At 42.7% G+C, this 15,522-nt stretch overlaps 1 protein-coding gene across 1 annotated transcript in view; it reads right to left on the bottom strand.

Annotated features, from left to right (window-relative positions):
- The window catches only part of LOC126251969 (cholinesterase-like), a 108,929-nt gene that overhangs the window by 26,687 nt on the left and 66,720 nt on the right, over window positions 1-15,522 (bottom strand). The window contains exons 6-7 of the mRNA XM_049952734.1: window positions 14,742-14,892; window positions 12,133-12,317 (exon numbers count right to left, since the gene is read on the bottom strand). Of these exons, the coding sequence (XP_049808691.1) occupies window positions 12,133-12,317; window positions 14,742-14,892 (336 nt within the window). The remainder of the gene's footprint in view (window positions 1-12,132; window positions 12,318-14,741; window positions 14,893-15,522) is intronic.

Raw genomic sequence — 15,522 nt, 5'->3', positions numbered from 1 at the left:
CGAAAACGCACGAATTGTGTCTACTAATTCGCAGATATTCAAATACCTAACTACCGAAGCACTCAGATGAAACTAAATGATTTGCCCCTGATTAGGAACTTTCAATACGTCACAAAATCGGTTTAGTTTCCGACGTAAACGAAAACTGAGGCAATTAGATATTACATTTAGATGCAGAAACACAAGAAATTAAACTATTGGAGCACACAGATGATATAATAAAATTCGTTCCTAGGTAGGAACTCGTAAGTATCACAAAAGCGGTTACTTCCCTGTTGCTGCGTCTGTCTCGGTCGGCTACTACTGCCCGACTTAAAACTGCCATTATAAAAACGAAACAAGAATAAAACTGCGCTAACAAAAACAATCGTCACTCCAGATGAACAGAACAAGCCAGATCGACAACACAGGCGGCACTGAACTATTAATGAGTTGTACTATACACTCCTAGTTGCAGAAATCCGTACTACGCAGGCTCCGCCCACGGCAAATGCTATTCTGGATCTTTTTGGGTACCCCCTCGAAAATACACTGCCCGACGAAAAGTGAAGCATCCAGAAGAGGAGAAGAAAACAAAATGAAGCTTCGCAGGTTGAGAGTCAGTATGCTACTTCGATAATTACAAACTCGTGTCAAATTTACAAAGGACTTGGCAGTATGAGCAACACCTATCGCTATGGCGTTATGAGCCATCTCACCTGGATAAATGTAATGATTCTTTTAGGACTGGTGTCATAGAGCCCTTCTATCCTCTTTTGACGCAAGCTTGCCCACTACTGTTATAACTAGCATTTAATATCCTATATACTGTCACAGAGACAGTGTTGACATGTGAGTTGGTCTCACACGTTTTATTGGGAATAGATTTGGGGTTCTTGCTGGCGATGGGAATACTGCAGCCTCACGTGCACCATTTATAGAAACATGTGCCCAGTGTAGATGAGGACATGTCTGTTGAATAATGGAACCACGATACTAAAACCTTAGAGGCACACATAAGGACGCAGGATGTCAGTGCCGTACCATTGTGTCACCAAATTTCCATCAATTCCAGCCAGTCATGCCCTCCACTCATACCTGGTGGCTCCCCACTCTACAATGCCAGGAATAACACTGCTGTCCCTCTGCAAAACATTTTAAGTATGGTATCTCTCCTCAGGTCTCCACTATACAATGATCATCTTAGGTATGCAGAACCACTGCTCATCGCAGAAGACAACACAACACTGCTCATGAAAAGTCCAAGCTCCCCACTCATGACGGCAAAGGGAAACCTACACATGGGGCAGTAATTCTCTAGTCAGGCCGCTTCTATTCTCCGAACAGTGTTATGGGATGACGAGGAAGTTGCAGGGAAGCCAGCACATAGGACAGTAATTCCCTAGTCAGACTGGTTCTAGGTTCTTACCAATGGCTTGGGATGACTAGGATTCTACAGGGAGTCCATTGTTTGTTACTGAAAGGCAAGCACAGACGTGAAAGAGTTAAGATGTGTTTAGTACACAATATGTCAATCCTCTCCTGCGATGACCACACTTGGTCAAACAGAATCTTGACGACGAGTATACCTCCTATCCCGTTCCCATGCAGTCCAACATCAGATCACTGTCCCACTTGAATACGCCACAAAACATATTGCACAATTCAATTGGCTGGACAATCGGAGACTCATAATGAGGACCCTTTCAAGCCCTGTAATACGCTGATAACTTTATTTCAAATAAATATGCAACATCTTCTTGCCCTTCAAAGAGATCACTTCAAATTTGACACTCTTCACATCACTACCAGACTTGGTTCCAACACTAAACACAAACAGCACTAATGCATCCTGGTGGCTGGTTTACCTGTCACTTAGAATTACAACTGCTTGTATTGGACTGCCGGCCGTGGTGGCCAAGCGGTTAAAGGCGCTACAGTCTGGAACCGCGCGGCCGCTACGGTCGCAGGTTCGAATCCTGCCTCGGGCATGGATGTGTGTGATGTCCTTAGGTTAGTTAGGTTTAAGTAGTTCTAAGTTCTAGGGGACTGATGACCTTAGAAGTTCAGTCCCATAGTGCTCAGAGCCATTTGAACCATTTTTTTTTTTTTTGTATTGGACTAAAAGCGAAATTAAAAAGGTATACAAGTTAAAAGAACATCTGACTTACGAAATGTATGATTTTCATTTGCTTCTGAGCAATCAACTTTCACCTTTGATTTTTTACTGTGGTCCTCAGTTCCATAGATAAGATAATCACACAACAGGATGTAACAAAAGATACCATCTGAAGAAAATTAATTCTCAGTTTAATAATAATAACAAAGCATTTGTGATAATATAAGTAGCATACATATATTTTTATCCACGAGTGACGAATCGCAAGTAATCCAACTGAATTAATGTATACAAGTCTCAAATATAATAATGCACCTGACTTAAATCGATTATTGTAAGACGTATTATTGCACAATTAAGGACTGTCACAAAAATGGATACACTTGGTAAATTGGAACAGTTCAAGATTGCTCTGCAAAGTAAGCAATTTATTGAAAATGAGAAAATAAACAAAAATCTAGTGAAGATCCCCAAGCCTTAAAACTCATAAATAATAAACTAACAGTAAGACAAGTTATAGTACCTAATCAAGACCCACTTTTCCCTACTAGAGAAGATAAGCACATTAGCAAAACTTTCGATCTCGTTAATGAAGATGATATATGTGAGGGTACTAAGGATCCTGCCAGTAGATAATAAGCTAAAATTAGTAAACTAGCTGATGGCAGTAATTATTTGTTTTTACCACAAGAAAAAGCTTAGGTATTTTAAAGTGATGAATCTGCTATTACCCACACTGAAAGCCCAACCTAAATTACATAAACAGGATACCCCTATCTGATCTATTGATAACAACATTGATTGTCTTATTTACTAAAGTAAAAGTGAATAAAATTTTAAAGACTGTATCCTCAAATGAAAATTATTTCAGTATTAAAAATAACTTAGAAGACTACACTAATATTCCAGTTAAAGAAACAATAAATATTATTAAACCCAATTTGTTGAAGCATGAGACGATGAATACTGGAGAACTAGAAAATGTACTAGAATTTAACTGCTTTCCATTCAACAATAAGGTATATTGCCAAAAGGATGGGTTACCTACGGGCAGTTCTCTAAGATGAATGGTAGCTCATATATTTATGAATCATATTGAATCCTTTTTTTTTTTTTTCAGTGAAAATCCAGAGTAAATTTATCTACTATAAGATACACTGACGACATGTAAATACTGCACAGAGTGGAAAGGACGAAATAAATAATCTTGTACATAACTTAAGTAAAATGTATCCTACATTACAATTCACAGATGAACACTTACTTAATTTTGGCATTGCTATGATACGTAGGGACATTATGATACGACGTATTAAGACACCAAGGAATAATTTCTATTGTACTAGAGGGAGTGGTAGATGGTAAAAACTGTAGTAGAAGACAGGGATTGGAACACACACAACAAATAATTGAGGATGTAGGGTACAAGTGGTTCTCCGAGATGAGGAAGTTGACATAAGGAAAGAATTCGTGGTGGGCCACCGGAGTTCATGTTCTCTTACATTTGTGTTCTTTTTCTTTAGTAACTTTAGCTCTTAATTAGTAACAATATCATGATGTGTTTCTCAGACCCCATCAGACCTCACATCACACAATCACAACTACCATACCATGTCGCCCTTATTTTCAGTCCAACTTCCAACCAGTTCTTATGTCAACCTTTCTATTATTCAGTTATACTACTAAGTCTTCAACTTCTCCCATTGATGCTTTTCTCAGGGTTTTATATAATCAAAAATATTCAAGACATTTTCTCTTTCAGGTAAAAAATTACATATATTCTCCTGTAAATAATAAAACTTGAGCAAGCACAGTTACATTAGAGTTTTTATGTGCTAATTACAAAAAATTATATATTTTAATCTTCAAGATTCATCTCTGGTGGACAGTTATCTTAGTTCTGTGTCAATTATGAAGCGTAAGTATGTTGTCCTGGCCATAGATAGCCCTGGCATCTGTTCACAAGCGTTTTACACCAGTAACTTCACATTCAGATGCAAAAATGATTCACTGATACACGATTTACCAAAAACGAGGACAGGGCATCCTACAGTTGACACCTACAACCTAGATGGTTCTCCACGTAAGTTAGCTTTTAGACACTGCAGTAATGGTTTACCATGGGGCCTGTGAACCAGTCATCTCGCTATCCTGCATTTCCCTGCATAGCATTTGAGGGTTAGGATGATGTTCCAACACTCGACACCCGCGTACCACCCAACTGGAGCCATTTTTGCGTGGGAAGCTTCCCGCTGTCTGTGTCTTCCAGAGGGGAAAGTTTTTGGAGTGTGGCAGTTCTATAACTAACCATGCAGAATCAGAGAAACGTTAGATCTAGAGATGGCTACCAACAAGAGTGCGCACCTGGGCTGATCACAGCGTTACTGTAATTCCCTCCGACATTGTTGGCCCTGACACCACAATATAATACAAGCACTGAAGAATATTTATCATCAACTTACTGTCAACTGTGCGAAGTACTTTGGATATTCGCAAAATTCAGCTCTCTGCAAAGACTCTGGTATTTAGCTGGCTGAATCACAAATCACCCACAACGCCTCTTCTAGGACTTCAACATGTGTTCTCGCTACAAATTTTAATGATTCTATAAAAGTTATCATACCGTCTATAGAAAGGAAATGTGTCATTTTACGCTCTTTAATACATCATGAAACTGATTATTACAAACAGTTTATTTTGTAAAATTATGCGGTGAATGGGTCTGTGATATAAACACTTTGAAACGTTAAGTTACGGAGATTTCCACTGAGAGTATGTATTTATTTGCGAATTTTAAGCTCCTGCACAGTTTTCAGATTTTTTAAAGCACGTTTCCAACGCCTGTGCACTCAGGCTCTGCAACGAAACATTATCTGCTCACATTTATGAGGAACGTTTAATGAGTCACGCTCCAGACGTCTGTGAGGTATTGCTACAAAACCATTGTATTGCTAAACTTTCGTATCATCCGTTGTGAAGTGCTTTTTGCAGTATATTTCATCTACTTTCGTATGAGCGACACATTTTCAGAATCTTTCATCTATGAGAACGGTGCTCCTCAACGTAGAATATCAGTCTTTATCCATAACAGCCGTGAACAATATTTCATCCATTCTGTCTCGTTCTGCTGAGAGTTCGTGAGCAGCTTCTCAGCTTTCTGTTTTTTGCACAGTCTTAAAACCCTGTTAATTTTTGCTGTGCATTAACAGACTTGACTGTTACACTGTCATGCGCGTTTATACTTATCATTATTGCAGATGGTGGGTACTAATTCTTAAAAAACCCTTTTACATGACCGTTGCGCCTTTCACGTGACTATTGCGCCTGATCTCAAATCAAATGGTTCAAATGGCTCTGAGCACTATGCCACTTAACTTCTGCGTTCATCAGTCGCCTAGAACTTAGAATTAATTAAACATAACTAACCTAAGGACATCACACACATCCATGCCCGAGGCAGGATTCGAACCTGCGACCGTAGCGGTCGCTCGGTTCCAGACTGTAGCGCCTAGAACCGCACGGCCACTCCGGCCGGCTGCCTAATCTCAATTACGAATAAATTAAGAGTACATGGTCATCACACCCAAGGTGTTATTTTATTTATAATTGTTGAATACTTTGAACTGAGTCAGCGGACGTACCTGTAGAGCTTACATGAGTCTTGCAGCATTTGTTAGATCCTGAACTGAGTGAAACAATTTTGTAACGTATCGGAAAAATAATTTTTCTCACCACACTATACCGTGTACCCCAGAGGGTACGGGGATGCCATTGCGAGACTTCGTGAAGATGAAATCATCGAAACGATTGCTGTGCATGATGTTTGGTCAGAAAATTGTTATTTGTAGCCTTTAAAGTCATCGTTAGTAATAGAAATTAGTGGATATACGGAGAATGGACAGAAAATGCACATACTTTTCTCAGAAGGATGTCAATATGCAAATCAGTATAAGAGAAAATTGTACATGAAAGTCCGCCTGCTTAGCTGAGTGGTAACGCGTTGCCTACTATGCGGCGGGCCTGGGTTCGATTCCAAGCCACGTTGGAGATCTTCTCCCCTCGTAGACTCGGTGTTGTGTTGTCCTCATCATCATGCACCATCACCGACACTCAAGTCGCGCAAAGAGACGTCACATAAAATAAGTCTTGCACCTCGGCGGTCGAACATCCCCGGATGAGGCCTCACGACCAACAATGGGACACGATCATATTTTGTAGAAGAAAAGCAAATGGGACGACCATCTAAAGCAATCCAGTAATGGGCGGAATTTGTTCGTGGTATGATTAGAGAGAAGATAGTTTTCACCATGCGTTTGTATGAAGGCAGTAACTGAAAAAAGCTCGATGAGTTGATTATCATCGTATGTAGCAAATATGTACGAGGCAGACACATAAAAAACTGGTCCCACAGTCTGACTAATATGTGTAGAGTGGATGTGTTTATGTAGCAGACCTGTCGATGAAATGCATACTAATATTATAAACGGAAAAATAAGTCTGTCCGTTAGTTTTTCACGAGTAAACCGCTTAATCGATTTTGGCGAATTTTGGCATGGATATAACTTGAACGCCGAGAAAGGACATTACATGGAAAAAGATGTAGTACAAGATATTTATCTGAGGAATATCACGCGAAATATGGAAAAATATTTAGTTTTTGAAATACTTATTTAGTCTTCACTTTTGATCTTTATCATATTTCCGAAAATGCTTTTATTGTTTGGCATTTTCTACACGATACAGTTCAACGGAATTAATACAATGCCTATACAATCCTCTACTTGTTTGATTCATATTACATACTATAATATCAATTCCAGTATTACAAAAGCGAAAGTAAATCTGTCACGTTTTCACGACTAACAGCGGAACCGATTTTGATGAAATTACAGCTGGAAGCTGCGTTGGCTACAGTCGACAAGCTTCTAGCTAATGCTCGAAGTAGCGGGGACGTCATGGCTCCAGTGACGAGACCTGCGACACCTTTGGTGCCACAGGAATCCCATGGTGACCCGGACGTCGCTGCCGCTTCCGATACGCAACATCTGACCGGTCCGTCCTCACTCCAGAGTGGGTGGCAGGCAATGGTGGATTCGCGTGCCACTGGGCGGAAGGCTAAAGAGGGAGCAGACTGTGCGGCTGGCTCCCTGCGTATTAGCAACAGGTACGAGGTGCTTCCCAGTGTTGATGATAACTCTGAGCCAGCACTGGATGCCTCTCTTGTTGGGCCAGCGGTCGATTTTCCTGTCCAGTCCGGACAAGTACAGAGGGTGGGTATGCTAGTCATTGGGAGCTCCTACGTAGGGCGGGGATGGAGCCCCTCAGGGAGATAGCAAGCAAGGCGGGAAAGAATTCCAGTGTGCATTCTGTATGTCTGCCGGGAAGTTTCATCCGTGATGTGGAGGAGGCCCTGCTGGCGATTATCGAGAGCACTGGGTGCAACCGGCTGCATGTAGTGGCACATGTCGGCACGAATGACGCCTGCCGCTTGGGTTCTGAGGCCATCCTCGGCTCCTTTCGGTGGCTGGCTGATTTGGTGAAGGCCACTAGCAACGCACACACGGTGCAGGCTAAGCTGTCTATTTATAGCATCGTACCCAGGGTTGGTGGCGGTCCTCTGGTTTGGAGCAGAATGGATGGTCTAAACCAGTGGTTCAGTCGGCTCTGAGACGGTATAGGATGCGAGTTTCTCGACCTTCGCTATCGGGGATGCAGAATTGTAGGGTTTCCCTTGTTAGGTAAGGCGTGCACTACACGCAGGAAGCGGCTACTAGGGTAGCGGAGTAGGTGTGGCGTGCTCATGGGGCTTTTTTAGGTTAGAGGACTCATAGATGAGATAGAGAAGATCCAACGAAGAGCGGCGCGTATTGACCACAAGGAGAAAATACGAGCAACTGGAGCCAGTACAGAGGCTTACCGACAATCATGCTTCCCACGCACTATTCGCGAGTGGAACAGGGTTGGAGCGATCAGATAGTGGTACCGAAAGTAACCCCCGCCGCACACCATTAGGTGGCTTGCAGAGCATCATGTAGATAAAATTTGGTATGAGTATGGCTTGATCCCCGAGGAAGAAAATAGTCTATTTCGAAAATTCGTTTTAACTTTTTGAGAACTATGCCTTGACAGTACAATCCCATGTTTACTCGTGCACGTGGTTTCTGAAATTTTAAAAAGAATTGCTATACCCTGGCGAATCTGGACAACTTTTACGTCGAAATATTCCAGAGATACCGTAATGAGATTCTCCGGTAAGCCTGAGAACGGTATTTAAAACTATTACTGCGGGGAAACCTCAAGAAACATATTAGGACCTATTAATATTAATTATTTAAAGGTATGCATCGCAAAAGTAAGTCTACTTTAGCACATAATTCTTGGAGAGCTCGAGCTGCGGAAGTTACTCGAACGCAACAAATCTCGGATCTTTCTCAGATCCGCCGGACCTTCGTGGAGAACGTCACGCTGTCTTACGATCGATCGTCGCATTTTAGATGCTGGGCGTCAGGCGCCTCATATAGCTTCTGGACACCTGAAGACTCACACCGACATCGTCATTTAAATGCTGTACGGAGGACAGAGGCACGTCGTGCCTTCACATGTACTCGTCGAACGTTGGAGGCTTTCAGTGAGACTGCACTTCATTGTGGTCCATTAATTCACTACGTTCGTCACCGGTGAGCCACCTGAGGGAGAATGAATCAAAAATGTGGGCACTGTGGTGCATTGAAATGCAAGGAAGAAGCGGTTAGTTAGTGCTGCTCTGGTGGCAAAATCTCAGTTCGATTACTAGGTGAAGAAAAGGAACCTCTAAAAACTCACCACAACAAAATTATTGATATGCAATGGGTACAGCTAGTATTAAACATATATTTGAAAAATAAAAAGGTTGTATAGAATTGCGTCTGTTTATCTGTTTTTTAAGGACACTTATAATGGCAGTTCTTGTCAGAACTGATAGTCATTGTCAGTCTGACCAATATACGGCATGCCACAACTGCAAGGAATACGAGCGACACCACCCTAAGCAAGCTAGAACCCTAACGGAACTTAAAAGGACCCTAACCTTAGATGGAGGTCATAAAAAACATTTCTCACCATATTTCCGCAAAATATGACCAGTCTTAGAGATGCTCCCTGTGTAAGGCAGGAAGGCCGTAGACCTTGGTACCAACTCGCTTGTATCATCACTCACCCGGTGCACTGTTGGCCGACAGCGCAGCGCTACTCTGATCTGTCTTTCCATTCTGACGGAAGGTGACCTCAGTATGGGCAAATTCAGCTGACAATATTTCAGGATCTGAAATGACGCTGGCCCCGTGAACCGAGGTACGAAGTACCCCTTCACGCCCAGCCGCATGGTGACAACAGTCAAGACTGTAAATATAAGTCAGTGTGTGTAGGCTTTCTATAAACAGCATCTCCCAACGTAGCATCAATCTTCCTCCTGACCAACGGATCAAGGATGGAAAGGTAGTCATCCTTTTCGACTTTCATCGTGAAACGAACATGGGGAGGATTGAATTCGGGTCTTCTAAAAAGTGGTTCAGATTCTCACTGCCATGAGACTAATCAACAAATGTATCGTACACAAACTTTTGAAAGCCGCCGACTCCAAGGCATGGTCCTCGAATCCTTTCAACAAATTTGCAACAACAGGTGATAACGGGCTTCCCCTCGCAACTCCATTTGTCTACTCATAGTACTAGTCATTGAATAAAAAGTAAATGGAAGTCAACACGTGTCAAAATAGGTTCGTTACTTCAACACCAAATCTAAGCTCAATTAACCGTAACGAAGCAGACAGTGGCACATGATTTAAAAGAGAGACCACATCAAAACTTACTGTAATATAATTCAAATCGACGTGAGAAATCCGCTGAGTTCTTTATGTGATACTCACACCGACCAACCAGTGGGCACAACAGAGTAACAATGTGTTTTCCTACACGAAATGTCGGAGCACCAATGTTACTGACAGAGAAATCTCTACTTTGTGGATCTCCGGAAAGCCCTATAACTTAGGGGGAGCAGCACAGTAAGAATTAAGACTCCTGACAGTCTCCTGCGCAAGGAACTTTTCTTCAGGAGGCTGTAAATTTTCTCTCAACAGTATTTGTGGTGTCAGCACCGATCTTGGGATACGCTGAATCACATAGTAAACACTGCATCTTTTGAAAGTTATCCTGTTTCTCCAGAACAACTGTAGCGTCGTCCCTGTCCGCAGGTAAAATAACAGCATCCCGATCAACTTTAGATGAACGTAAAGCAGTCCTCTCTGCTGCTGTGACATTACCCTTGGGTCGTATAGCGCCTCTTCTTCTTGATGATTTGGTTTGATTTGTACTTGGCCTCGGCTAAAACTCGGCGACAGTCGGTAGAGTGTTGAGATCGTTATCAAGTTACGAAGATGACGTTACACAAAATAACAGTGCTGAACCGAAATGTCGACGTGCGTGATATATTTACTTCACCAAGAATTGTAATTAATCGTTCGTAATCGATGTTTAACTGATTAATGATGAAATAAATATCTTACGCACGTCGACATTTCGGTTCAGCATGTTATTTTGTGTAACGTCGTCTTCGTAACTTGATAACGATCTCAACACTCTACCGACTGTCGCCGAGTTTTAGCCGAGGCCAAGTACAAATCAAACCAAATCATCCAGAAGAAGAGGCGTTATAGTGGATGTGCCTCACTCAACAGTCGACAGGGCCGCGCGGGGTAGCCGCTCGGTCCATGGCGTGTTGTCAAGGTCTATGGCGTGTTGTCACGGTCCGTGCGGCTCCTCCCGTCGAAGGTTCGAGTCCTCCCTCGGGCATGGGTGTGTGTGTTGTCCTTAACGTAAGTTAGTTTAAGTTAGATTAAGTAGTGCGTAAGCTTAGGGACCGATGACCTCAGCAGTTTGGTCCCATAAGACCTTACCTCAAACTTCCAAAAATGTTTCAAATGGCTCTGAGCACTATGGGACTTAACATCTGAGGTCATCAGTCCCCTAGAACTTAGAACTACTTAAACCTAACTAACCTAAGGATATCACACACATCCATGCCCGAGGCAGGATTCGAACTTGCGACCGGAGCGGTCGCGCGGTTCCAGACTGTAGCGCCTAGAACCGCTCGGCCACACTGCAACCTTCCAGATTTCAACAGTCAACATACCTCGCTCCTAGCCTCCTCTGCAACGTCACCGAGCGAGGTGGTGCAGTGGTTAGCACACTGGACTCGCATTCGGAAGGACGACGGTTCAATCCCGCGTCCGGCCATCCTGATTTAGGTTTTCCGTGATTTCCCTAAAATCGCTCCAGGCAAATGCCGAGATGGTTCCTTTGAAAGGGCACGGCCGACTTCCTTCCCCATCCTTCCCTAACCCTATGAGACCGATAACCTCGCTGTTTGGTCTCTTCCCCAAAACAACCAACCAACCATCTGCAACGTCAGAAGGTAGTTTAAAAACGCCCTGTTCAATAGAACTAAGAAAACCAACCACTGGCAAACGCTTGGGCGTCGATACAAAATTTTAAACCTCTCCCTTTCACTGTTGACAACTTCTGGCGTCCGTCATCTGTGAGATGGCGCTGGTGTTTACTGTGTGTGTGTGTGTGTGTGTGTGTGTGTGTGTGTGTGTGTGTGTGTGTGAATGCGTGTTATCCTTCCGAATTTTCTCTGCAAACCGAGATTTTGAATTCACTTGCACATCGCTTACTTGCTGCAGTTTTGCCTCAAAAATGACAGCGTGGTCACCTGTCGAAATATCGGTGGTTGTCGATGACATTACACGGCTACTTTCCCATACGTTATTCGAACATTGTCTTCGCTGGGAGAAACTCAGGTGTCAGATGTAACTCCAATTTTATTTCATACTGATATGTTATCCTACAATTTATGTAATGTAAGCTGCTTTCCTTTGTGTGTAGTTCTTAGCACCATGTACCGTAGCCACTGGGCAGCAAACTCATACATGATGGGAAATAAATTAGTATTTGGTTTCTAAGTATGTATGCACTAAGCGAAGTTGCTGATTTACTTACAGCCACAAGCTCGTCAGCATCGGATTTCGCTGATATACTGTCGTTGCCGAAGTAGAACTCCCTAAGTTTAAGAGCTGCCTCCTCTTGCTGCTCTGGTGTTGGCAAGTGCAAGTTGGGGCCCACCGACGCCACAAATGTGTTGTTGAGATTGCTGATTTTGTCTTCGTCGTTCACTAAATTATAACCTGTACACGAACGTCAGGTAAAGACACAGGTAACAGAAATTATGATTTAATATACAACAGTACATAATTAGTCTCATCCCTTTCGTAGCTGATGGGATACTTATGTTCCACTAAAGTAATATGCAGTTTGGAGCTTTGGGACGTCTATGTCCGCCTAGTGATAGGATGTAGCAAAGTGTTTTCGGAAATTGGAGAAAAATACACACATCAAAAAAAGTTTTGCATCACCTCGGTTCCGAGAGTTTCGGAACCTGTACAGGAAATTGGAATAGAGATCAACATAAACTTCATTTCCGCCCTTTTTATTGCTCATGGAAACCACACATTGTATGTTGTACCACCATACAGCGAGAACTTCAGAGGTGGTGGTCCAGATTGCTGTATACACCAGTACCTCTAATACCCAGTAGCACGTTCTCTTGCATTGATGTGCATTGATGCATGAGTGTGTTCGTCGTGGCATACTACCCATAAGTTCATCAACGCACTGTTGGTCCAGATTGTCCCACTCCCCAACCGCAATTCGGTGTACGTCCCTCAGAGTGGTTGGTGGGTCACGTCGCCCATAAACAGCCCTTTTCAATCCATCCCAGGAATATTCGATAGGGTTCATGTTTGGGGAACATGTTGGCCACTCTAGTCGAGTGATGTCGCTATCCTGAAGGAAGTCATTCGCAAGAAGTGCACGATGGGGGCGCGAATTGTCGTCCACGAAGACGAATGCCTCGCCAATATGCTGCCGATATGGTTGCACTATTGGTCGGAGGATGGCATTCACGCATCGTACAGCTGTTACGGCGCCTTCGATGACCACTAGCGGCGTACGTCGACCCCACATGATGCACACATCAAAACATCAGGTAACCTCCACCTTGCTGCACTCGCTGGACAGTGTGTCTAAGGCGTTCAGCGATGTCACTAAACACTCCCAAAAATGTAAACAATCATGCATGAGCAGCGTTATTAGACGGAGGGTGTTCGACAGCCGATCAGTTCCAGCCATTCCACCAGGAAGGCCCCATCTCAACTGCGCTGCATGGTGTCGTGGTTGCAAAGATGGACCTCGCCACGGACGTCGGGCGTGAAGTTGCGCATCATGCAGCCTATTGCGCACAGTTTGAGTCGTAACACGACGTCCTGTGGCTCCACGAAAAGCATTATTCAACATGGTGGCGTTTCTGTCAGTTTTCCTCTGAGCCATAATCCATAGGTAGCGGTCATCCACTGCAGTAGTAACCCTCGGGCGGTCTGAGCGAGGCATGTCACTGACAGTTTCAGTCTCTGTGTATCTCCTCCATGTCCGAACAACATCGCTTTTGTTTACTCCGAGACGCCTGAACACTTCCCTTGTTGAGAGGCCTTCTTGGAACCAAGTATCAATGCGGACGCGATCGAACCGCGGTATTGACTGTCTAGGCATGGTTGAACTACAGACAACACGAGCCGTGTACCTCCTTCCTGGTGGAATGACTGGAACTGATCGGCTGTCGGACACCCTCCGTCTAATAACGCTGCTCATGCATGATTGTTTACATCTTTGGGAGTGTTCAGTGACATCTCTCAACGGTCAAAGAGACTGTGTCTGTGATACAATATCCACAGGCCACGTCTATCTTCAGGAGTTCTGGGAATTGAGGTGAGGCAAAACTTTTTTTAAAGTGTGTATTACGGACCATGAGATGGTAATACTGAAGGCTGTAAGTGATCGAATGGGGCGACGTGTGTTTGTCTGTTTCACGAAAATCAGATCAAATCATCATTTTATCCTTTCCAAGAATGCCTGAAGTAACTAATATATTTTCCTATAGATCATAGACATTGTTTTGAAACATTAATACACACAGCAGTAGTTTTCGTGGTTTGCACATTACTTGTATGTAGTGGGAAGTATATGCCCCATAAAACTTCATAAAATGTAGAAAATATTGGTGTGTGATACGTCAAAGCCATCTTTAAACGTTGAAGACTTGTGTAGCATATTCATATTTTAATTGTCAGTAGAATAAAAGTGTTTTGGTACTAGTTTGTTATTGTTTCATAATTTCCATCATTATAAAATTATTCTAAAGTTAAAATTTGAGTTCTGAAAATCCTACTACCATACGAAAACATGGATCTAGTTGGGTCCTTGGGACACACGAATCCCACTTCATCTATTTTCAGAATCAGTAAACTTACATTTTTTTGTGGTGAAAGTGCATTATTTATCAGAAATAAAGACAGTATTTGATCTTTTGTTTTTCAAATATATGCTAAATAAATTTTATGCATGAAAGGATTAACTGTAACGAGAAACTCAATACGTTAGATGTAACAGGCTATTCTGGGAAATGGCAACCATCTATTAGTAGTTAGAGAGACGTCTAGCACCTACGTTTCGCTGTGTGTTTTTTATTATGACACTGGAAATTCGTGGATACAAACCCAACTCGGCGGAAGTGACTCCAGTCAGAATAGGCACTCGGTTGAATCGTCCATCGGTGAGCATCTGAATAGGAGATTCAGAGAAAAAGGCACCCTCCAATTCTGGCTCAATGTGTGGCCACCAAGGAGAATAAGAGAACAGCGCCTGTTCCTGTAACAAGAAACGAATACGATTTACCTGTCACGATTTTGAGTCATCTCAAGTAATAAATCGTCTCCATGAAACTCTTCGTGAAAGGAACATTAAACAATAACTTTCATTCTTCCACTGATAAATGCTAGGTTCTCCATTGCCCAAAATCTGGAATGGCTTTGAAGAACTAGAGAATAGCGTAACTAAAAATCTGAAGTGAGAGCGAAGAACAGTGGAGTAGAGATTAACTGTCGCTAACGTTTCAGATGGTGAAAGTACAGCAAATCTTTGCGCAGCAGCTCACTGTAGCAGAGGCCAATGTCGCGATTATCGAGGACATGGGGAGTAGCAAAGAAGTGAGATGACAGAAGCAGTACAGATAACTCAAGCAGGAACCTAAAATTGCGGACATTGATGAATATGAGAAAACATCAGCTATAATATTTGGTTTAACTGTAATTCAGCGGCATTTTAACCAGTTATCACTGTGTCCCACGTTCTTCGAAAAAAAAAAATTCAACCAAGTTAATTAGTTTGATGCGGCTACCATAACGAGTCCACTGAATTTCCAGTCACAGATTAATGTAGATACCGGTCTCGGTAGAAATCAAAAGATACTAAATGTCATGTTGCGTTATTTCATAAAAG

This window comes from Schistocerca nitens, chromosome 4 (genome assembly GCF_023898315.1).
Source record: "Schistocerca nitens isolate TAMUIC-IGC-003100 chromosome 4, iqSchNite1.1, whole genome shotgun sequence".
NCBI classification, from domain to species: domain Eukaryota; kingdom Metazoa; phylum Arthropoda; class Insecta; order Orthoptera; family Acrididae; genus Schistocerca; species Schistocerca nitens.
Note: the sequence above shows the minus strand (reverse complement) of the source record. Positions and strands in the feature narration are given on the sequence as shown.